This window comes from Ostrinia nubilalis, chromosome 15 (assembly GCF_963855985.1).
Source record: "Ostrinia nubilalis chromosome 15, ilOstNubi1.1, whole genome shotgun sequence".
Lineage (NCBI taxonomy): Eukaryota > Metazoa > Arthropoda > Insecta > Lepidoptera > Crambidae > Ostrinia > Ostrinia nubilalis.
The window spans coordinates 3,224,335-3,250,840 of record NC_087102.1 but is presented as its reverse complement, the minus strand read 5'-3'; the positions used below and the strand labels follow the sequence as shown (position 1 = coordinate 3,250,840).

At 36.2% G+C, this 26,506-nt stretch overlaps 1 protein-coding gene across 1 annotated transcript in view; it reads right to left on the bottom strand.

Moving 5' to 3' along the window:
* Positions 1 to 18,977, bottom strand: part of LOC135078603 (paired mesoderm homeobox protein 2B-like) — a gene marked incomplete at its 5' end in the record, with an annotated part of 42,247 nt that extends 23,270 nt beyond the window's left edge. Inside the window, 2 exons of the mRNA XM_063973132.1 lie at positions 3,676 to 3,793; positions 18,933 to 18,977. Coding sequence (XP_063829202.1) covers positions 3,676 to 3,793; positions 18,933 to 18,977 — 163 coding nt within the window. The remainder of the gene's footprint in view (positions 1 to 3,675; positions 3,794 to 18,932) is intronic.
* Positions 18,978 to 26,506: the final 7,529 nt, after the last annotated feature.

The following is a 26,506-nucleotide window of genomic DNA, read 5'->3' as shown; positions in this document are numbered from 1 at the left end:
TTACTGCGAGTGGCGCGACTCAAAAACTATTTTATGAATAATAGATGGCGCTGGCGGCGACCAATCCCCGGGGGCCCCGCCCATCCCCCGCCCGCCTTCTATTCATTAGCCACATTGCCACCCCCGGGATAGCAGATGGTAAAAGAAACTGATTTGGAACGTTTGAGGTTATGCTCGCCCGCTAATCTACTGAGGAATGAACCGAAAGGGTATTTTTTACTCGTAATTAAGTTTTACGACTTTTATACGTGTCTCATGTTCTCTTAGGTTTTAGATAGTAGGTACACTATAGCGCTGCTTCTTTCGTAAAGACTAAAGAACACATCTAACACTGCTAAAAGTTAGCAAACAGATTGTGATAGTGACTGTTTTTAAACACCAAGGTATGATTGATTTAATGTGAAACACAGTGACAACTGTAAAATCATAAAAATGAACTTACATTCCCTAAAAAATGCATTATAAACATATTAATGAAAGAACATGTCTAGCTGTGATTAAAAAAGAAAAAAATGTATTTTATGAAAAAGGTGAATATTATTACTTAAATGATCAAATCATTTATCTCATACAGATAACTTTCATTAAAACGATCTACCAAAAAGGCAAATTCAAATTCTTGATTATTTATTCAATCTTAAATTAAAACGTATTTAACCCATCAACGGCCACAGATTCGTCCGGATCGATTAATTAGTGAAAATCGAGTTCTCGGAAACAAGGCGAGAGTTTAACTCGAGTAACGCAGTTAGAGTCAAGTTACGAACTTGCGGCAACTTCGTTGTGCTGTCGTTCGATACGTTGAAGTTAGTGACCGACCGAATATTCGTTTTCGTTTTCGTTTTCGGCCATTTTCGGCCAAAAAATGGACATTCGGCCATATTTTCGTTTTCGGCCAAAAACCAGCCGAAGCTTCGGCCAAACCGAATATCAGAAATACTTGAATAAAATGGTGACGTATATAACGTTCTGATATCTTCGGGAGTGAATCGGACGGGATATTGTCACACTGTTTTGAAGTTGTGAAGTGAGGTTACGGTACAAAGGTGTCCAGCGGGAATTTTCCAAGTTCAAAATTGAATACAAATAAAGCCAAAGGGTTTTATTAAGTTAATGCGGATTTGAAATACGCCATGAGTCACTTGGTCAGGAGCCCACAGAGTTCGCAATTGAGCAATATTTGAAATACGCCTCGGTCACCAGATCTCACACTATGCGACTTTTTCTTGTGGGGATTTATCTCAAGTCAAAAAATTTACAGTAACAATCCTCAAATAATTCAGGTTCCGTAAGAAAATATCAGCCGTGAAGTTGCAAGAAAATTACCAGCGCGTTTTGCTCTCGCGTAGTTGCGAATGTAAGAGTCCGGCTGTAAAAGTGCCTAGAGTAAAACGGGCATCATTTAAACGATATTGCCTATAAAAAAAATAATCCGCATTGTTAAACTCCAGTTTGCATTAGTAATAAATAATAATAAAAAAACATTTCTGTCATTTGTATTAATTTTTGAAGTTGAAAAATTGCCACTGGATACCCTTTATTTCTCCTTCACTTCCTCCAGGTCACTAATGCCGGTTTTCTTTAAACAATCCATTATCCAAATCCGTCAAACGTCAATATGTTTTTGGTCAAAATACGGTTTTTGAATTTTTTACATATTTCATTGTTTACGAGACTACTTAAACAATTTAAGAGTGTAAAAGCATCGAAAATTATGGGCATTTGATCGCAAACAGATTGAAATTTGACAGTTGAAGGTCATTTTCGTTTTCGTTTTCGTTTTCGGCCGAAAATGAGACTGCTGCCGAAGCTTCGTTTTCGTTTTCGTTTTCGGCTGAAAATCCATTTTCGGTCGGACACTAGTTGAAGTGTATTTTGTAGCATATTTAATTTTGTTATTCGAGTATGACGAAATGTTGTGCTTAACAAATCAATTTAGAACACAAAAAAAATGGAAAGACCTGGAACCGATAGACGATTACGTTAAAACAGTTGATTTGTCTGCAACCAGTGGTTAGTGATATTGAATAGGAAGGATATTTATGAAATAAAAAAAATAATTATTCATTGAAAAGCTCCCTTAAGTTTTATAACTAAACACACATTATTGCCCATTTTCCCTTTTTTCTTTTTTATTACTTTTTTATTATTTTTCACGGTCATTATGACTCGTAAGTGCAAATCTCAAAATTGAATAATGTTTTTGATTTAATTTGATTTTGATTTGATTTTTAGTAGTGTAAAGTCAGGTCAGAAAATATACACGTTTAACCTCGTTTAACAAATTAAGCGTTCATATTGCCCTTGTTCATTTGCAAAGTAGCGTTTTAAGTAAATCGATGGGTAATCGAGTTCGTCAAAAACAAGAGAAGCAAGGGCCAGTTAACGGTTAACGTAGTTACGCGACCCAACCGAATTATGGAACTTTCTGCCGAGGCATCCACTAAACGTTAAAGCTAAATCTAAAACTAAATTTATTTGAATAGGCAGATTACTACGAGTATTAGTGTTTGTTCAAATGTAATAATGGACTTTGGGTCTGCCATTGTGGAAATCGTTGGGGGAGGCCTTTGTTCAGCAGTGGACGTCTTATGGCTGAAAATGATGATGAAAAATTAATGGACTTTACAAATGCCGCTCTTTAAATAGAACAAAAATTGAAAAAACATAATCAACATGACAAAGTTGCACAGCGTGCTATGGAGAGGGCTATGCTTGGTGTTTCTTTGCGAGATCGAATCAGAAATGAGGAAATCCGTAAACGAACTAAAGTCGCTGACATAGCCCGACGGATTAGCAAGCTGAAGTGGCAATGGGCAGGGCACATAGTGCGCAGAACTGACGGCCGATGGGGCAGCAAGGTTCTGGAATGGAGGCCGCGTACCGGAAGGCGCAGCGTGGGACGTCCACCTACAAGGTGGACCGACGACATCGTAGGGGTGGCGGGGAAGCGCTGGATGCAGGCCGCTACCAATCGATCAACGTGGAAAGCATTAGGGGAGGCCTATGTTCAGCAGTGGACGTCCTATGGCTGACATGATGAATCAACATGAGGAGAAAGTCTTTATACAACAATCGTTTGCAAGTAATCCATCATTAAGTAATTAAAATAAGTCTTATAGGATAATGATTCACAAAAGGGTTTCATGGCAAAAGTTAGCCCTTAGGGTGCTCTTTTACGTGTTTCAAATAAAAATTGTTACCTATGTCAAAAAAGGTAGATTTTAAGGGGCTCTACATGCATGTTTCTTCCTTAACTTTTAGGCTCTATCAGTGCTTCGAAATAAAGGTTTATTACGAAGCACTAGTAGAGCCTGCCAGTATGGAAAGTACTGACAAGAAGGACAAATAACGTAGTCATCTATAGCTGGTAGATATTTATGTGGAAAAGAAAAAAAAAACAGTAAGAAGTAGCTGAAAAGACAACGGCCTCTAACTCTCACAGCATTAACCATAGAGCTTCTAGGATACCAAGACATATAAATAATTCGCTGCCTGCTGCTATCTTTCCCGAACACTATAATCCGGGCCTTTTCAAATTGAGAGTGAATAGACACTTACAGGGCAGATAATTATGTACCATCGATCCTAGGCTACATCTCACTTAACATCAGGTGCGATTGCGATCAAATACATGCCTTGTTCTGCATAAAAAATATTTAAAAAAGTACTTACAAGGATGCGAAGCCGTGAAGGGGTACTCGAGAGTCGGCAGCCTGTGCTGATGGGGCGGCAGGCTGGGCGGGCAGTGGTAGCAGAAGAGACCTCGCCCTCCGCCGCCGCCGCTCGCCAGCTGAGGGACAAACAGCTATGTTAGATCTGTTTTACAGTGCAGGGAGGTGCCTGGATGCGGGCAGCGCAAGACCGGTCTTTGTGAAAATCAGTGGGCGTCTTTCGAACGAATAGTGCAGGAGTTCAATGTGATAATGAAAAGAACAAATATCAAAATTCAAAATTAAAAATATCACAAAAAGTGTTAGTCCAGCTTCGTATGTAGAGCTTTTAGTGCTCACCAGTTGGTGCCACTATAGTACTTATTATTATTCTGTGCCACTATACAGGGTGTTAGGTAAATGGGTATATGAGCCGACACTAGCCCATGTTAACATAGGCATATAAATGGTATGGTGAAGTCAGAAATTTGATATCATGATTTTTTTTTTTTTTATTTTCATACAAAATAAATTTTATAAAATCCGATTTGTATGAAAATTAAAATAATTAAAATGAAGATATCAATTTTCTGACTTCACCATACCATTTATATGACCATGTTAACATGGCCTAGTGTCGGCTCATATACCCATTTACCTAACACCCTGTAGAGTAAGGTCCTGTCAGTCCTATCACTTGCGAGTGGCTAACGCCCGTATTTACAAACGATGCTTACTTAAGTAAAGCAGCAAATCGAACACACAGCGTTGAATAGAGCTCTGTGACTGGTTCGTGTGTCACCCTATGTGTCCACGCGCTCTGTGAGACCTCATAGTAATGTTTGTGAATACAGGCGTAAGACAATGACGCCAGCTGATAAGCACTACAGCAGTAGGGGGAACTATCCAATACTAGTCTTAACTTGTTTAAAATATGTTTAGTACTTTTTTATGTAGGTATAGAAAAAGGAATCAATTGTACATGCAAAGCTCACTTCTCTCCTTACATAACCACATCTGTAGAAATGCTCAAATAAGTAAGTTAGTGTTAGTGCATCAATGCAAAACATATTGAAGTCATTGACCGAGTTTATTGTTGCCACTAAGTCCTATTGAAGTCATAGTCCTTTTAATTCACAAAGTATGCTACATATTAGCGAATGTTAATATCGGCGACCGACAATCGCACAATGTAACTACGAATATAACTATAACACAATACATGCGAGGCTGAAATTAGCCAACAATCACAAAAGCCGCATTAGAAATCGAGAAACTGTAATCACAATCGATCTAATACTGCGAGGATTTGCATAGAAACATTGCCGCGTAATCATAAGGCGCTCGGGCCTTGATCGGCGCGCGCGCAGAATGCAAACGATGCAACAGATCTGTGCCGGTGCGCGGTGTTGCAAGCTGATATGATAGAAAGTCCCCAGTTGAAAAATTGGTGCAGAGAATGAATATGGGTGATTTATATAGAGTTGTACAGTCGGAAAATCGAACTATAGAATTTTGTCGCAAAGTCGCTCTATCACAACTATATAAGAAGAACAGGCCTGAATATACCTGAAAAAAGCTTTTGAGATATATGTAATTATGTAGAGTTAAAGATTGGGGTTTTGTAATACGGTAAATGTCAAATTTTGAGATTTTTATCACTCAAATTCTAAGCGAGCTTTTCAGGCAAGTCTTAGTTCTCTATTTTCAATATTCAGTTGTGAATTGTTCTTTAGAGTATTCTACTGTAAATTAAGCTTTTCAGGCAAATCTTAATTTTCCTATTTCAATATTCGTTTGTCAATACTTCTGGTAGTTTAAAAATGTATTTAACTATTAAAATATTTTTTATTTATTGAACACCTTTGCACTGGCAACTCTATTCCAACAATCGAGATGTAAGGGCATTGTATCGTGATCATGCAATCACTCGCACTTATTGTCGCTTAGTTTTATCGAATATTAAGTTGCGCTGTCGTGGCTTATTGACCTAGGTCTACAATGTAACAATAGCTAGATTTGTATTATGCAGACTGTTAATTGTCTTATTATCTGAAACTCTGGTACATTTTACTCGCAAAGAAAAAAAATGCAGTAAAATTAAACTCAATTTCATAGGCACAGGTATCCCAAAATATCGATTTTTAATTAGTCATATCTATTTAGTTTTTTCAACTCTAGAGATTCTGGATTTGGGATATGGCATAAAATAGTATAATCACTTTGTTTCCAATTAAAAGTACCTCTTTTCATCAAGTTAGTAGTCATTAAAAACTGTTGGGGCGATTAAACCATTTCAGTCTCCTGTCCTAGTCTGTAAACATTATGAAATGATCCACACGAAATTATGAAAAAATCGATACTTCAAAATTCAACTAAGAATTTAGTCACGAATAGTTAAAACCAATTTAATTTACCCACGAATCGATAAAAACCTCATTACGCGATATATTAAAAATTTAAAGGCGTTACAACAGATAAACTTGTAACACCATTCCCCCAGGCGACAAAGGACACTGCGCGCATAAATCAATTAATTTCGATGAGCAAATTGCTAGATTGCATCGTGCGACTGTACTGCACTATTCGCGATACCTCCTCCGGTAGGGATGTAGGGTAGAGCCAATTGTTCATGTTATATTGCACCGCTTAAAAGAATAGCACCAATGTAGTATTTTGCGACAAAACTGATTGTTTTGATGTGCTTTTGATAGTTTGATTTCAAAATGATTTGATTTGAAAAGTTAATAATTTGATGAAACTAAAGCTTTTCAAGTTAATCAAATTATTTCAAACTGTAACTTTTTCAAATAGGCACTTTAATTGAAATCTAATTAGTTTATAACCATAAAGTTAGGTGTGCACTGTTTTGTCTGACACAAACAAAACATAGATCATTTCAAAACATTGATTTTAAACTGACCTCATCAGACCGACCAAAGCTTAACAAGCAGTTATGAAGCACGGAATCTAAGGCTGAGTTTCAATGACCGGTGTTTTTAGTATGGAGTTTGACAGATTTTTGGCGTTTGTCAAAGTTAAAGTTAAGATGGTGCAACTCAGCCTACTGGTATCAGATAGTCGTGGAAGTCTACCACCACATAATTTGAGTACGTAATCATTTCGTTATTACCACAAAGATTTTAAAATTGAGCATATAACCATATTTATTGCATCCACAACTAGCTCGTCATCCGTTTAGTCTCAATTCACACAATCAGCGCAGCTAGCAAATCATTTCCAGCATTCCGTAACAATGTTTGAGAGGAAAATGGCAATGAAATTCAATTGTAGAACCGAGACCCACGTGCGGCCCGCGCGGCGTCGCGCAAGCAAGTGACGTTAATGGCCAATGAATTGTATGTGATGCGCACACGCAGCGTTATCAACTTGCACGACTCGTGATATGACTTCAACTCAAATTGCACTTTTCAGGGCACAACAGACGTCCCAAATCTTCAGTGAAGTTCTAACAGTGTGTAAGTTAAAATTGTGCATTTTATAGAAGATTGATCGGAAAAAAGCACGCGGTCTTTCTTCATCCAATGGCATCAAAATGAAAATAGCAAAACCGTCAAAAAATTACTTACTTAGAATTTCACTGACGAAATATCTAAGCTGGCTCTACTACTTCAGGACAATATATCGACTGGTCCTGAGAAGAAGTGGTGGAAGCTTCTACTTTTTTACAGGAAATATTCAAGATATTAGTAATAATTGTGAGCTAAGCAGGTAGAGTCCTTGCCTTTTTTTTTTTATGTGATAGGATGCAAACGAGCAGACGGATCACCTGATGGTAATTAAGTGATTGCCTCTAATCATTCACTATTATGTATCCTTTTCCCAGGGATTCCGTTTTGGTTTTTATGTGGATCCGTGGATGTCTTAAAAGGTGACTAAGGGCATGCAAACTTCAGGCTTCCCAACGCAGAGAAAAAGTCCCTTTTTGCGTCCACCGGTAGGGCACCGACGAGATGATCCAGACGCGGTGAGGAAGACGGTGGGCGGGAGTTTGCATCGTGCGGTCCACACAGCTTATATGACCGCAGTCTATGGAGGAACACTATTATGTACCTATAGTCTTTTTCACCTAAGATGATCCGTATGACGTTTCGAGTTTGAAAGATATAGAGATGTCACATAACTAAACCATAGCGATTTTTATCTATCGATTTTTTCGAACAGTTAGTAAAACCTACTTTTAGATAAATATTTTGTATAGGTGTTATTTAACAAAAAACATGTTTTTTAATTATTGTAACAATTTTTTATTGATAATATTCAAATTTCATGCTTCGTGTTCAAAAAAACGATTGATCAAAGTACTGGTTCTGTTTCTTTAAATTAAAAACTATTAATTTATTTTCAATGCGTTTATTAAAGTCAATAATCGAAAAATATAGTTGATTTTTGTGATGTTTTTAATAACTAAGTATTCACTGCAATCGATTAATGAACCGCGGAAATAATCGATTTTATTATACAAGAAATACCCCAGCACTAAATCTATTCCGTTTCACACATTGCGTACATTAATTAAAAAATATTTTTACATCGTATTTAATTAAAATATAATCAATTGACTCAGATTTTACTATATATTTCAAGACAAGTACCTAGTATTTTTTTTTATTATATTGCTAATAAAGTACAAATATTTTTTCAAAAATATTCTGCATATGTAGTATGCGTAATATGGATAACCTTGAAGTGTCATACGGATCATCTTACGTGAAAAAGACTATATATTGTTTTAAACTTTCATGGTCACTAACATAATTGAAGGAACTTGCGGGTGAGATGTTATGAGTTACTCCGTGACCATGGCGCTTGAAACAATGCCGAAATATCGGAAACTCAAAATTAATATAAAATTACACTATAGTATCTGGTCGCGATCCTCATCAGTAAGTGGCCGAGGCAGAAGAAGATAGTCCACAGCCCACAGGTGGTATAATAATAATTGCGTTGAATTAACCGATTTTTTTAAATAGATACATTTGTTGCAAAATAGCAACTATAGCCTGACCAGGAACATAAAAACCCTGGCATAGAGGCGCGTCAATTGCATTTGATAGTGCAACACTGAGTACAGTCGTACCTGTGTTAATTAATAGGCTAACTTTATGTATCAGGATTCAGGATTACGGGCTAATTTGATATTTTCATAAATTAACGAAAAAATATTATTATAGGTAACCTGGTTTAAATAAATTAAATGAAACCATTAATCGAGCTAGTAGGATTTATTTTAAGTATTATTCATCAATAATCAAATTCAGAACTTGAATATTCAACTGCAATGTTTGCTCATGAACGCTTCAAACTCGGTACTTCTTTCCCAATTCCATAAAATTCAACACTTAGAAAGTGACAAAAAATTTTAAAATAGGTAGTTGAAACAAACCACAGCTAATTTTCATAGTGGACTGTACTATGCGATAAACATGTCAGTCAATTTGACAACCTTTGTCGGAAACATTATTCAATGAAAATATTGTCCGAACCCTTAGTATTTCTCTTCGACAAACACTTTAACACATTGTAAACCACTTTTCTTTCACGACTATAAAACGATTTTAGCAATTTAATTCACAAAATCAATTGCGCACATTTAAAATAAAGTTTGTTTACACTTTGACAGCAATAGACTGACATGCAAGGTGACATGACAATGAAGTTTTCAGTTACTGTTGCCATTAAAAGAAATTAGTACCATTAGTTTTCCGCAACATGGCGAGGGTTTTTATGTTCCTGGTCAGGCTATACATAAGATGTCGCTATTTACCTTGATGTGCCGTGATCTGTACCTAATTGGGCACACAGTATAATGTCGTTCAAAGCGTCCAAGTGACTTTAATGGGCGATGAATCGCATGCGCCCGCGTCGCGTGACGTCAGCGCGATGGCACTCAGCTTGCTCTTTCATTCAATTAATCGATTTGAACACAATTTTCAATAAAAACGATTAAGCTGTTAATAACGATGTTACTCGCACTGTCTGTAGGTACTGTTTGTTTTTAGTTAGTAATTATAAGTATAGATAAGCAAATCAAATCAAAAATATTATTCAATTTTAACCAGTAGGTAGGTTTAGGTATTTTGGCACATAATCAATTATTTTTGGAAGGTTAGCCTTCAAAAAAGTCCTCTCAACTGATGGAAATATTATAATTAAAGGTAAGAATGGTCACTAAAATGAGAATATTTTTGGTTTAAATCCAGTCAGTAGAAAAGCTTCCTCAAAAAAGATTCAATGATTTGCTTAAAAAAACTCTTTGGTCAAGAATTTTTCGGCTCTTATTTAAAGGTAGACAGTGAAGATCAGAATCTGCGAATTCCATTACCTTTTTAACCAAATCTATATTAAAAACCTATTGGCTATAAAAATGTGCACCATGTGACCTTGTCGCACAAATCAGCGTGTCCCACGTAAACGGTCCCCGCCAAGGTTACTGCAGCGCGGATGGCGCGGTGGGTGTCGTTTTTAAATACCTTCGCGAAGAACTTTTGTACGTAATAGTTACTTATTATTATTCTGTTATACATCACTAGGCTATCATGATATTTAAAATCCACGCGGGTGAATTCACGAGCAAAAGGTAATATTTTAGCCAGGAGCAAAAATGATCATAAAAAAGGTGCACCATGTGACCTTGTCGCAAAAATCAGCGTGTCCCACGTAAACGGTCCCCGCCAAGGTTACTGCAGCGCGGATGCCGCGGTGGGTGTCGTAATGTGGTAATGGCACTAATATAAATAGGATTAGTCGGATAGGGACCCCACGCGCGTAGACAGGACGAGCCAATACACGCTATCAACCGTTACGTGTAACTGCTTGCTTTTTTATTGAAATTGTCGGTTAATTTGCTAATTGTATCACGAAGAGAGATGGGACTATTCCGACCGCTAGTTCCCACCGCTGCAACTCCTGTGTAGCCAGGCTCTACAACTTGACTGCCAATAAAAACCCAACCAGTGAAGGTCAACAGTATACTTTGAACTTCTTACGGTCAGTCTCGGAACATTGATGATAAGGTCACATTCGTCACGCTGTTGATGAATTTATATAAGTTGCAAATGTGGGAAAAAGATGTGGGATCAGTCCCGACATAGTATTGGAAAGCAAAAATTAAATTAATTGAAAATCAATAGTGTCAAGCTCTCTGTACTGTAGTCCATCTTTAAGCAATGACATGAGTTAATACCAAAACTTAGAAGTATTGAGCTCACACATACTCTAGCTTTAATCCTATTTTCTAACTTCATTTCCTCTTAATTTGAGTAATTTTTGAAACTCAAAAATAAAATCAACAATCCATTTTTTCAGTGCACACAAAACCAAAAACACCGATATTTCACAGCATTAATAACTTTCGAAACGGATTACCTTTCGCATTTCTTCAACATTAAAAACAGCTTCAGGCAAATGAATTCACAAATCCAACTTGAAATTCCATCAATTTATTTGCTCGCAAACATCGAAGCTCAATAACGTTCGCAAACACAATTTGCGGCGAAATTATATCGATATCAAATCGACTTCGCTTAATCAATCGACTAATTCGAGCCAAATCGAGTAATTAGAGTATCGATGGCTAATGCCGTTTAATATCTATGAGTAATTGATTGGTTTTAGCTATTTAGATGTTAATTATTTAGCAGTTAGATTAACGGTATATTTGATCTGCATATGTTTACAAAGGATTATCTACATTTAACTGTAATTAAAGACTGATTTAGATGAATGATATTAAGCTATGAATTAAGCTAGATTAGTGTCAATAATACGTATTTAGGTTAATATCGAGTCAAAAGTATTATCAAAAACTCAATTCGATTCAATATGTCATAGATTCTGTCCTCTTATTGTTCTTTAGAATATGTACCTAAACACTAGCTGTGTCCGCGACTTCGTACGCGTGAAAACCCGTTTTCGCAACATTTTTCATTATTGCTCTGCTCCTATTGATCGTAGCGTGATGTTATATAGCCTATAGCCTTCCTCGATAAATGGGCTATCTAAAACTGAAAGAATTTTTCAAATCGGACCAGTAGTTCCGGAGATTAGCGCGTTCAAGTAAACAAACAAACAAACAAACTCTTCAGCTTTATAATATTAGTAAGTAAGTAAGTATAGATGGATTCCTTCACTAATAAAAGCTCATCTGTGCTCAGTCGTAACTCACACATAGTAACTAGGTAACATAGGTACCTCTAAAGCAGTCTTTCCCAAAGTGGGCGATAACGCCCCCTTGTGGGCGCTGCAGGCTTAAAGGGGGGCGGTAAGACACCCAGAAAAAAAATCGGGACGTTGTATAGAGGCTTGGGAGGCGTCATTTACTAGGAGGTCTCTTAGACACCGACTGAGCACTCGACTCTCGACTACAAATGGGGGCGCTAAAAAGAATTTATTCTCAAAGTGGGCAGTAGACAAAACAAGTTTGGGAACCGCTGCTCTAAAGTATTCCTCATAAAACTGATTATATTATTATTTCATTATTAGTTAAAACTCCCCTGTTCCCAAATTAACAGGTCTAATAATCTCAATGCCCATCAACACTAAGCTTTCAAAACTAAGCACAAAACATAGCCACTTCATTTCTCGCTAATACAATATTCGCGGAATTAAATAGCTTATAAGCCTTAAGCCTGTATAAAGGGGTTAAGATAACCCATCGGTTCCCACGTTTTGTCGGCGTCTCACAATAGGCCTCTTACCTATAAGAGTGTTGTACTGGTGTCGATTATATCGCCTCTGTACTGAATGCAAGAATGATAAGTGAAATAAACAAGTGCCGATCTGTGGCTGTGGTTCCGTATGTTTTATACTGAATGTATACAGGGTGGAATTTTGTAACGCCACCTGGAGGGAAAGTACCCTTATACTGTAGATAGAAAATTTTACTTAAAGAAAACATTCCTTTATTTTTGAAAAGAAAGAGAACTGCATTCAAAGATTTCCGAAAAATTTTCGAAAATTTACCACCATGCCATACAATTTTCTGTAGATTACAATAATTTACGATTTCATGGTTTTCCTTTCATTTGATTTATCAAGTTTGTTTGAGTAATTTCATCCATATACTTAACCCTAACGATCGATGCAATAAAAATACAGAATGTAATTTTTATCATCTTTTAGTTGGTTCGATTCCCGGGTGTAGCAAGCAAATTTTTGGAAATCTTTGAATGCAGTTCTATTTCTTTTCAAAAATAAAGGAATGTTTTCATTTAGTAAAATTTTCTATCTACAGTATTAAGAGTACTTTCCCTTCAGGTGGCATTACAAAATTCCACCCTGTATAATTGTATTTTATGATCATTACCCGACAGGTGCGCGAGAAGGAGAGTTATGTTTTTTTAACCACGACGAACCGGACATTTGGAAATCATTGGCCTATGTTCAGTAGTGGGCTGATTTCCAGATTGGCCGGTTGAAAGCGACCATTATCTAACTGCTTTCTGCAACTATTATTTTGGATGGAAAATGACATCAGTACTGTATCAATACACTCAAACAATACAGGCTTTGAATCTGAAGGTCTAAGAGAAATAAAATAAATATAAATTAACTAATGTAGAAATAACTTTCAAACTTTAACCTTATTTTTTACCTCATGATAATAAATAAATATGAAAACCTAAGGAAATATTATTGGCGACTGAACCCTATTGAACACAAGCCACAGCCAAAATAAAGTCAGAATAAAAAATATTAGCACCAATGCTATTTTGCTTTGATTCATTTTTGTTGTTTTTAAGAACTGTTGGGTTGATTTAATCTGTGACTGCTTACACAGGGTAAGAAGTAAAACTACTAAGGAACACATTATCGCAGAAGAAAACTTATCTACCTACATCTCGCCATAAAGAATAGTTAGAATGTTAGTACTTTTAATTAGATAATGATTTATTTGTACTTTAATAATGTCTATGCTTACCACTACACCTTAAGAGGATAATTATACTGAAAGTTATCTTTTTGTATATCTTTTATCATGCCCTCATCCTGAGCAGTGAAATTACTTAGAAAATGATAATAAGAGTTAATAAGTGTGTACTGAAAGCATTCAGACTGTCATATAAAAAATGCACGTTAATTTGACAATACAACCCGTTTGAATCCAATTACCATTAAAAAGCTCACTCCAGCTAAAAATACGCGCGAATAAAAATTAATACTTCAATCAAGCTCGTTCAAGTAATTAGTATTAATGAACATAATTATTTCACATCGCGAGCGTCATTATGAAGTGGAATGATCGTTAATCTGAATCGCGATGCTGAATTCGAATTATCGAGTTTGCCGAATTGAGGCATTTGCTGAAATGACTCAGGGTTGCCACGTGTGTGTTAAATTGTGTCATGTCAGTCGTAGAGACGTGTCAGGGCCCTTTACCATTACAATCCAGTTTTGGGGGATCCTGCAAAACTGGACTTGTGTATTCATTCACACGACAGAATCCCGTTTTTTTGCAGGTAGGTAAATGTGTCTGCAAAAATTGTAGATAGAAAGCCATTGGAACACTTCTATTGAACAACACTTGTATTTAAACTTAGTCGTTTTTTATACTGGTCCTGATTACGAATCTGTTTTTGTTATTGTTGTTATTTATACCCATTCATTTTAAAACATTAACACAAATCACATCAACGGTCGTCAAACAAAATCGAAACGCAATTGAAATAAATTATTTTACGATGCAAACCCACCCGTAACGATTGAACAATCAATATTCAATACTCAATACTCGATTCATCTAATATCAACTTTTACTAACTGCAATCGAGACCAATTGAACAGTATTAACTATTAATACCAATAATGATTCAATCCGGGAGGCAGACGGATCGATTTAAAAATGCGGGATGGCGTTTTAAAACCGTTCAGCGTGTTTAAAAGTCTGTCTACCTATGACCTTATTTGCTTCCAGTTAATTAAACAAAGCTATTTAATTGACAATTTATAAATACGACTTATAAGCGAGTTGACAATAATTTAAAACAAGTAAGCTATTGTGATAAGTGTTACTACATAAATCGTTACATATTTATAAAGAAACAAGTCCCATAGAGTGCCTTAAAAGCATAGAGATTTTGTAATGCACTTTTACTACAGCTTTTTTGTTGTCTGTATTGAAATACAGGCAGTCATATTTGAAGATCTGTCTTCATAATAATAATAGAAAAAGACTGTTCATTTCAACATATTCTAAATTCAAAGTTTATGAAAACTACTTTCTATAAAAAATACTGGCCATTTGCCTATTTCAATTTTAAAACAGTTTTTGCAATTAAAGAAAAAATATCTCCCACCACAAAGTTGATGGAGTCTCCTTTCTTTAAAAATACTGGCCACTGCTCATTCCAATTTTAAAACACTTTCGCGATTGAATTAAAAAACTAAAACACATTTAACCCTACACCGGCGACGCCAGTTGTCAGTCATCGTTACAATAACCGGGTCCGTCTGGCCCTAATCGCTTTACATGCTATTCATGCTTCATTCAATTAATGCTTAACAACCAATAAAATACAGTGCTCTAATTTTGAAACAACACTTATGCCAATAAAAACGCGTGGCAAAAATTTCGTATGAGTATTTTTACGCAAGCTACAAACAAATAAAGTAAGAAGGGATAATAATTATGATCTACAGTTCAGGCGTATTTAGGTCATATTTAACTAGTTAACATCCTTTTGATATAAAGGATTCAGATATAGACTGAGCAACTTTAATTATCTAGTTACTCTATAATAACCTTTATTAATCATCATTAATTCGGATGATTAACATTATCACAATTAATCCAGATCCATCACGTCGCTACATAATTATATTACTAACCAATTTAGTAAATTAAATGGATGAGAATAATTAACACAAATTGAAATTTCTCTAAGTAGACGCTATTCTAGATTTTGGTAAATGGTCTTCAACATAAACAACTCTTTCATGATTTTAAACTCAAACAGAATAATGTTATTAAGCTCCAGCATTTAATCCGTAGTGCTATCAGAAACTAATTACTCCATTAGTACCGTTAGTTTTGGCAAACTATCAAGTTACTACAAGTTAACAGCAAGTATAATGTGATTTGTAAGTTCACTCAGAGCCGATGTATCCAGAGTTGTTAGTTACCCGGTTAGTGCTTTGAAACTTTGTGCGGGCTATGATCGCAGTGTAGGGTTAATATTTGGGTTTAACTTAGGCACGGGGACAATTAGACCAATATCACCTAACTCCTATATTGATAAAAATGGGGATACACATGACCTATACAAACAAATGTATTGTGACAGTTGGTTATGTTTTCACGCATTACATTATTTGAATTACAATTTAAGACATTGACAACCTAGAATTAGTAGGTTAATGAAAACTCTCTCTCTCTCTCCCTGAGAGAAAATTTTCTTTTTGACATATAATTTTCTACACAAGAATATTTGATACGTCTGGTTATAATAATATGCTGATGATAAAAGTTATTTGGTGATTGAAAATTGTACTTAAGCCATGTTGTTAAGGCTTGATATTTTGTCATCCGCACATCTGCGACAGCGAACATGTTAAACGTAATTTTTTAATTTAATCTAAGCTTTTCATAGAGTTACTATAGACCAATTTTTTCTTCGCCCATTATAGTAGCTGAAAAGCGCTGGATACAGGCCGCAACCGGTCATTATGAAAATCATTGTGGGAGACGTATGTAAGCAGTGGACGTCCTATGGCTGATGTGATTATGACGATTTTTTTCCCATTGAAAAAATATATAAAAGTAATGGCAGCAACCAAAGAGTTCAACAACTTACAAACTACCCTACCAAAAGACATTCAAACCAAGTTCCCGTCGGAACAGTAATGCCATCAGGTAGAAATATTAAATTCCATGCTTACATCTTCCTTAATTCAGGAATATTATGCAAATGGGATTAAAGTGGCTACATTAAAGCGAGTCTATACCATCCGAGTTAATTTTACATACAGATAAACTGAGAGCGTTATAATTTTGCATTTCTGACAAATAACGTTAGGTTCATATTAAATACGTCGGGTGTATTAATTCAACTTTGTAATATGATACGACGTTTTAAAGTCATAATAAGCATAGCTAGACTTAATAGCACTTTTTTTTAGTAAATTAGGATTAATTACAAACTAATTACAATTATTTCACTTGTTATACTCGTAGATACTTGCTAATTAACGGTAGTAGATCAATTGGGCCACTGTTAAATTGATTAAAGTCAGTTGTAAAAAGTAAAATTTAAGCCAATAATTTTAATGAGGAACCAAGCGGTACAAACAGATTTTTCGGGAATAGAGACCGTCAATGACTTTATATTTTTTATAACAAAGCGCGTAGGTATAGTTAGTTATAGGTTTCCACAATATTATTTTTAGCATCGTTGTTTTGAAGTTTCTAATGTTCATAATAAGTGGTAAATTAAATTGAGCAGTGCGAATATGCAGCCATCATTCGTTTGCTTAGTTTGTTTGTGAATACCTAACTAAATGATTGATATTATTACAATATTTTCCGATTTGATGTTTGAACGCTTTCAACTTTAAAAAAATAATTATTAAATTACATTCAAATTCAAATTTCTGGAAATAACAACTTATTGACAACAATCTCAAATGTTTTTTCTAAGATCATTATTTTGTTCTATCACTAGTGTAAACTAAAACACATTTATTAAATACCGATCAGTTCCTAAGTTTGATCATTTAATTTAAACCGGTCTTCGAGTTTCGACGGCTAAGTGGTAGCAAGGCTGTAGCAGTTTCGTAGCCGTTCGTAGCAACTCGTAGCAGATGCTTACAAACTCAGTTTCAGGAATCGCTTCATTTTATTAATTTGCTACGAACCAATGTTTTCTTTTCTTTAAACTGCCAGTATTATTATGATGTGATCCGTTCTTTTTATAAAAATAAACGACATAATTTTGAATTTCAATTTAGGAATCGAAATTTTTGAAATTGGAACGTTGATCTCACTTCTTTTCTGCCATTTTGTTCGAATTTCAAAATGCTAGTGTTGTACTCGATAGTCATTTCAAAGGTTGTGTTCCGAGTTAACATAAATCAATGTTAATAAAATCTATCAGTTCCACACTGATTGACTCTACTAAGTGGCATATTATATCGGAGCGCCAGAACAATTGAGCGAGGCGCCGCTGCGATTGCATATCAATACTCTTATTTGTCAATAATTGAGCCGATTGTCTGTGTGGCCTTATTGGCCTTTATTGTATTAAACGTTGTGCACCGACTGACGTTTCATATAAGCAATTGGCAACACTATTTAGTATCATGTGATGGGTGCTTGATCAATTGTTGATGCAAAAATAAGTTGTTTAAGAGTAGGTTTTGGAATGGTCAGAATGTGTTATTATAAAATTCAAATTAGTAATCGTATAGGCGTTTTAATTACGGGATTTAAAAAGAATAGAGTCCCAAATATGAAATAAAGTGGCAAAAGAAGGAAACTCAGTCAACTTTATCAGCCTTTTGAGCAGAATGCGTAGCACTTAATAGTAGATCTTGTATTCCAGTGAATTATATTCTTTCGAATAAAACGCAGCTTAAGTCGGGGGTAGGTTTAGAAAAATAATGTTAAATGCATCGGCAACTCGTTTTTTATTTATTTTGAAATTTCTTATTTCTTCTTATTTTAAATAATTTAACAATAATTTAAGTATGTACGAAACTTTTTAGGAAAATGCGGACAGCACTTTTGATAGCTTAGATTGCGTCACAGCTTCAACTACGGCAAGTGGCAGTAAGCAAAACTTAGAAAAAATAAATATTCACAGAGATAGACAAGGATAAATTTTTGTGCAAGCAAGTTTTTTAAATATATTTATTTATACACTTCTTAAAATAATAAGAAATAGTTTGGAAAAAATAGAGTAGTTTGTTTATTTCACAAAACTATGAGAGTCTTTCTATGTTCAGTGACACTAATTCCTGAAAACTGCAACACATAAACTTGCAACTATCTACAGTCTTAAAAATTGACATCAATTAATTTAATTTCGCTGACTTTTAATTTTCTTTGTTCGTGAGCTTTTTCAGACAAATATTAAAATGCAAATCATAGCTGGATTAGCGATTTATTTTTCCGCCGTCTATGAATTTTAACAGCGCAATTATTTTTGCTGCTTTTAACCACCCGCTTTCACGAAAAAAACTAAAAACACTTTTCAAAAAGTTTTCAGGCGTCTCCAAACTTTCTGAAAACCGAACATCACTATTTAAAAAAATCATTACCTTATTAGCGTCCGAAAATATTTTGTTAAGTTGCGGCGGGAAGTTTTCCCGCCGAAATCCACGTGCGATAAAGCGCGGTCACCGAGCCGCCACTGTCATGTCACTCTCGCGCGACCGACCGCGCGCGCGCCGCTCACTCGACTGCGAGTAATCGCCAGAAACCGCCCTCGCCAAACAAAACCCCACCCGTAAAGAGCATTTTAGCACGCGCGCCTCCCTCCCGCGCCCTGATTTAATAGCAGCGCGGGCACTGATTCAGTTAGCCGAACGCTACTACCGACTCCTTCTCTCTCACTCCTGCTCCGACACTCGGCCTCACACCACCATCCCTCTCGCTCCCTCGCCGCCAAAAAACTACGACCAGAAAGAGACGGTGCTGCGCCACGGACACTTCTTTTCTCCAACTCGATTTGCATGCGGGGGTCGCGCAAACTTTATGTCCTCGTTTCGTAAATTATTTATACGTTTGAAAATACTTTTAACGGCATGCCAGCGAAAAAGATTGCTTTATAACGAGCCGGATTAAGTGACCGGCCGGCCGGATTACCGCGCGTGACGCGATCATACAAATCAAATTTCATCCCGCTCTTTGATGAACTGGAAATGAACTTTGGGTAACTTTTTAAAAGGTAACAAGGTACAAACAAACTTTTTTGGATTTACCTCCATGGGTTGAGTTCTTCTAATTTTTATAATTGCCTCCTAACAGACAGGTTATGTAGGTATTTGTAAATGATAAAGAGATCTTTTGAGCTCTACATTTTCTTGAGGAAAATCTAAGAAAACTAACTATGTAGGTATTTAAAAATATTTCGATATTAAATATTTCCTAAGTTTCTTAATCTGTTAAAAAATATTCAAGCTTTTCAAATGGCTTTACAAAAACTGAAATATCAAATAAGGTACAGCCTCCAAATCAATTAGCCGCCTTTCACTTTGTCTGATATTCGGTAACTATTAGTTTTTACAAATAACTATTCCGGAATTTCAGATTTATTTCCATCTTTTTTCTTTTCAGGATGTCATTTTCAGGCCTACTACTGAAATTTTCATTTGTTTTTTTGTAACTTATTCCCCCTTATTAATAAAAAGTTACACCTAGGATGAACTCTGGATTAATCCATACTATATGACAATTTAAGCCAAAGTTTAACTACGGTGTAACTTTTATTAATTAAGGGATTGAGTGAGTATAGATAGATGTATCCGAGTTGAAACTAGAGTCGTACAGTTACAATAATTAGGCAATGCCTACCTTCGCCATCAATATTTTATTGATGCAATACAGTGGATTAAAGTTACATAGGTTCATAAGAACACTTCAAAAACTTCTCTAAGCCGTTCACTATCTCAACTACCCTACAAACCCGAGCAAGTTTTATTGAAATAACACTAAGTTTAGAACTCTTTCGTCCCAAATTACGGGAACAGTTTGGGCTATCTAATCATCGTGATCGCGTTAGAGAAGCAAACCTACAGCTAATGGCGGCGTGACCCTTTGCTAACTCCTCCGTGCTCAGTTACCGATGCCCCTACCACTGGTAAGTCGAGTTGAACTTAACTAGACAGTAGAAATATTTCAGTTGTACCTTTATGAAAAACTTGTAAGCTTCAAAACCGCGAGTGATGAGTCATGCTCAAACGAAATATGATTTTTAGTAAAAAATATATTTAGTAGTAAGTATTTGCTAAAGAACAAAACAGATGTAGCAGTACTACACAAAATGAAATTGAAAAACTGACTCCACTTCTGGTTCTTCTGACGCGCATGAAATCTTGACTCTTATGTCTCTAGGTATTAAGTTTTCATTATAAATTTCATACCTAAACGTGTGAGGATTTTATTTAATGTAGCTTGAAAATATTTTTCGTACTTCTTTTCACGAATGAAAACCGAACGCAGGACTTTAAAGTCGAGTTCAAAACTTTACATTAATACCTCTAATTTCAGAAGTACAAAAGTTTATATAAGTAATAAGTAAGTAAGGTATTTTCAGAATTGCTAAAATCAAGTGGCAGTGGGCGGGGCACATAGCTCGTAGAGACGATGGCCGTTGGGGCAGGAAAGTTCTCGAGTGGCGACCACGGGCTGGAAGACGTAGCGTGGGCAGGCCTCCTACTAGGTGGACCGACGATCTGGTAAAGGTCGCGGGAAGAGCCTGGATGCGGGCAGCGCAGGACCGTTCATTGTGGAAAACCTTGGGGGAGGCCTTTGTCCAGCAGTGGACGTCATTTGGCTGAAACGAACGAACGAAGGTATTTTCAAGCTTTTTTAAAATCTCAGTTCAGAAATCAACCGTAACTTTTTTATCACTAGTCTGTTAACTATTAAAAAGTGTTTTCAGTAAATCCTGCTTCTACCATTCTACTCGCTCTACCTCGGGGCCACACAGAATGGATCAACGCTAGGTAAGCTGGTTTCTCTAGTATCACCACTGGTTTGTACTGTAACTTCCGTATTCACAAACGATGCTTGCATAAGTGAAGCGGCAAATCGAATGCACAGCGTTGAATAGAGCTCTGTGATTGGTTCATATGTCACCCTGTGCGTCCACGCGCACTGTGAGACCTTATAGTAATGTTTGTGAACGGATGTTACTCTTGTAAGTATGGCTAGGAAAACAAAATTATGAAACCAACATTTACTTTAGTTGCTTTCAAATACTTTATTGTACTGAAGATCAATTTAAGGATCTGAAAATTTGAATCAAACGCTTTTGTAAACAGTTTTGAATTTTCACAGCCGCTGCAAAATTATCAGAAGTAGAGTTTTCAAACTTATTTTGAACTTGTTTCATATTAATATTAAATTTATCCACTTCGAACTTTTCACGCTGAAAATCAAAAGATGTGAGAACATTTCGAGAATGTAGAGTTCTGGTTGTTTTCCTATAATCCGTTTAAGATCTAATTCACTAATTTGCTACGATATTCGTTACATGATAACTCGGTTATCATCAGCGAAATAACGAAATGAATATCAATCAACGGAAATTGGGATCGATGTCTGAAGCACCTACTTAATATATACGGATTGTATCCTGAAAGCTCTTATTAATTCTGCAAAAGCTAATATATACGGATTGTATCCTGAAAGCTCTTATTAATTCTGTAACGCAACAATAAGAAGACATTATCAAATATTCTCGGACAATCCAAAATAAGCATCTTAATACTTTATAAGCAATCGTTTCAGCGTCTGATTCTTTAATCATAGCGCTGATTCAAAATTTACTGGTCTTGTATACTGCGCCGCCACGATAGGCGAGCGGTCGGGGAAAATGATTTTGGTTCTTAAGGGAAGTGCGGCAAAGATTGCCGGCGATACAATATTAGAGGTAAACAAATCTTGGGGAGGTGTAAGTGACAATAAAACGGGGGCTTAGCTCTCGGGGCCGTCTTGAAGTGGAACGGCGGCGCGGGGCGGCAGGAGGAGGAGCGACTCCTGCATCCCGCTCTAACGCCCGCTCGCCGACTAGCGCTCATCCGTTTTACTTCTTGTTTGTCCGCGAGCCGTCTTCCCTCGCTACATAATTTATTTTGAGCGGGTACATTTAAAAAATTGGCTGAGCCGTACGAGTTTAGGCGGCGAAATGGAGTTTGCGGGCGCGGGGCTCGGGGAAGGCGTTTGCAAATGAAAATAATATGGTAAATGATTTCATTTGAATTGCCGTTTCGGCGTAATCGTCGAGGGCGGGTAATGGGCCGTGGAAAGACCCGCTCCATTGTCCGCGCTTTCATTTACTCGCTGAATTTATTTTGCGACGTTTTATTGCGATACTTGACTTTTATTGCCCGCATACATATTCAATGCGCTCGCGTCCTGTCTGCCATCGAAAACTATTTGATACAGTGTTTGTGACACTGTAAGTACTTTATTGACGCGTGATGCGATATGGATAGAGTCGGCCGATAAATATTTATGAGTTATGTATTCGAGCACAATATTTTTCTGACATATTGCATTTGCAACTTTGATTTTGGTGGATGGAAGTGGACGAATGATTCGGGAATTTGTTTAACTTGACATTACTAGCTCTGGTTATTTATTAAAGCAACAGATAACTAATAATATGTTCAATGAATGAAGTTATCATTGAGAATGTTTAATTTGTATTGACTTGCTTTGTTTTTATTCAACTGGCACCATATTATGTGTCTCATTTTACAGGTACGGTAAAAACTTTAAGCTTAGAACACCAACATTCACCAGAAAAAAACCTGTTTAAAAGAAACATACATTATTTAATATTATACTACCTAAAAGTAATATTTTCCAGAAATAGTAGAGCAATTGCTGAATAATAATCAATTAACTACTACATTTTTATTAAAGACAATAAGGAGATCGATGCACATAAGTGTTAATGAATATTCTCAGAACTCTACATTTTGTTTGAAAATTAAAACACAAAAGAAACCAAATGCCTAGATAGGTACTACCACAGATAATACTGTACTACATATATTATGTAGGTATACCTAATGTAAAGCTTAGATGTTTTTTTGTTTTCTCTACCTAACTTTAATAGACTAACCTACCGAATTCATTTATTTATTGTACTGTCACTAAAAATTAAAAATTTCGCCGCTAATTACAAATGTCGAAAACCCACAGTCATAAGCATTGGTTATTTTACCTAGAACTCCGTTAGGTTAATTTCCTAGGTTATCTTACACTGATCACTTTCATTTTGTATATGACTAGCGGCCGCCCGCGACTTCGTACGCGTGAATCCCGTTTTTCCCGCTAATTCCCGTTCCCGTGGGAATTTCGGGAATTCCTTTCTTAGTGCACCTCTACGGTACCTAAGCTACGTCCCTTCCAAATTTCAAGTGCCTACGTTTAGCCGTTTAGGCTGTGCGTTGATCTGTCAGTCAGTCAGTCAGTTTCTCCTTTTATATAATTAATATTTAGATTTATTTTAAACAAAAGTTAAGCAATAACGCCTTTAATAAACTTACTAAACAACTATTAATAATAATTGTAGGTATTTATCCCAACTATATAATATTATAAATGCGAAAGTAACTCTGTCTGTCTGTCTGTCTGTCTGTCTGTCTGTTACGCTTTCCCGCTTAAACCTCGCAACCGATTTTGATGAAATTTGGCATAGAGATAGTTTGAGTCCCGGGAAAGAACATAGGATAGTTTTTATCCCGGTTTTTGAAACAGGGACGCGCGCGATAAAGTTTTTCTGTGACAGACAAAATTCCACGCGGGCGAAGCCGCGGGCGGAAAGCTAGTACTTAATAAAAGTACATACATATTTTGTTTACTGGATACATTTGAGAAAATTCTCATCACAAAGCGAATCCCATATTACCATAACCAACACTGAGGCAGTCAAAGGCAGTGACTGGCAAAACCAATAATAGCTCTATAATAACTACATCAATGGTCCGGTAATTGTATTCTGTCTTTTGTAGGAAAAAAATCAACCCTCTAATGCTTTGGGTGCTTTGGACCCCTCGGGCGAGTGATTTATTGAAGAAAGCTCTTAACCCCTTGCGGTCGGCATTGTTGGGTCGTCTTCACCATGGGTCATTACGGACGGGAATGGATTTGCTCTGATAACTTTGATATTTTATTGTTTTTCTCTTTGTTGCATTAATTAGCTGGTGATTGCTGGAAGATATGAAAGCTGGCAATCGGTTGATATTTTCTTCAGATTATTTTAAATTGATATCAGATAGAGTCCTCCCCGCAGCCTACAGACTTTTATCGACCTATAATTTGGTTAGTACTTACTTACTATCGGCCGATAGAAAAGCCCGTACTTACCTAGGCGGGAAGTCTAATACTTACGACACTAAAACTACTAAAGAACTAGTACATCTATCCCTTTGTTTTATTCAGTGCTTGAATAATTTATCACTTTGCCAAATACTTCAAATAAAGCTTTTTAACCGCTTTTTTACCATGTGACCTAATCACTTTAGCAATTTGAAAATATTATATTTTAAAACTGCTTCGCTGACATAATGTCGGTGATGAAATTAATGTAGATCTAGTATCAATCTACTAGTAGTATTTTTGCGACTTGGACGTGAAAAGCACTCCTACTTCTTGTAGGTATGTGATACACTAATAGGCTTTTATTATACACTAGCGGCCGCCCGCGACTTCGTACGCCTGGATCCCGTTTTAGATTTTTTCATACAAATGTTTTTCCCGCTGACTCTTGTTCCCGTGGGAATTTTTCAATATCCTGTTGTAACTAAGCTTTAAGTTTACTAAGGTACCTGCATGCCGAATTTCAAGCTTCTAAAAAAGGATTTTCCCGCTAATTCCCGTACCCGTGGGAATTCCTAAGTAATACTATAACATGCCCAGGAGTATGAAGAATAATTGTACCAAGTTTCGTTAAAATCCGTCGAGTAGTTTTTATTTCTTAAGGAACATACAGACAGACAGACAGACAAAAATTTTACTTTTGCATTTTTGGCATCAGTATCGATCACTAATCACCCCCATAGTTATTTTGAAAATATATTTCATGTACAGAATTGACCTCTTTACAGATTTATTATAGTAGGTAGGTATAGATAAAACTTTTTTTCCAGTTGGGGCAGAAAAGTTCTCGACCGAAGTTGGCGTCCACCGTTGGCTGGAAGACGTAGCGTGGATAGGCCTCATAAATACTAGGTGGACCGTCGATCTGGTAAAGGTCGCTGGAAGAACCTGGATGCGGGTGCGCAGGACCATTCATTATGGAAAACCATGGGGGAGACCTTTGTCTTAAACAAACATTCATTTGGCTTAAACGAACGAACTGATTTTTCCAAGCTGATGAAAACTGGGAGCGCTGGTATCAGAGGTGTATTCCCTAGAAATAATCAAAATAAACAATCAAAACATAAAAATAAGGAAATAAAATACTTAAGTAACTAAAAACTAAGTAATGGTTGTAAAAACTAAGGTCAGCCTGAGGTTGCTCAGGAGTGAAATTGATCCGTCGTTCAAACTCATCCTATTTTCTTTATGTAATTTCGTTGCGAGTCCAGTGAAAATTTCGCTCATCTGGAGCAACAGTCAGTTTGATTCAAGCCTAGGATGATTTATCTGGCTAGAAAAATAGAGTCATTTTTGTTTCTGTGGAACACAAGGTGCACCAACTCAGCCGAATTAAAAGGGCATTTCTAGACCACAGAACCGATTTTTATGTAACAGAGATACTTAGTTTGAGTCCCCGGAAAGGACATAATATAGTTTTATTCCGGGTTTTTCAACAAAAACACGCGCGTTAAAGTTTTTTTTCGACAGAGAAAATTCCACGCGGGTAAAAGCCGCGGGAAAAAAATCATAAAAATCAAAGTTGCCCGAGAAAAGGATTTTAATTTTATAGTACTACTGTAGCTGTAGGTAGGTAAGTAGCATTGTATACTTTTCAAAAAGTTGACTCCAGACAATAGTATTAAGAAAATGCTTCTTTATAAACCGTGTATCAATTACGAGATAATTCAATATATTTACAAAATATCCATTCATATAGGTACTTACTTGCGCAATGAAGATTGAATGTTCCTATGTATTACTTTTCTATATGATTGAATGCAAGAAATACTATTTA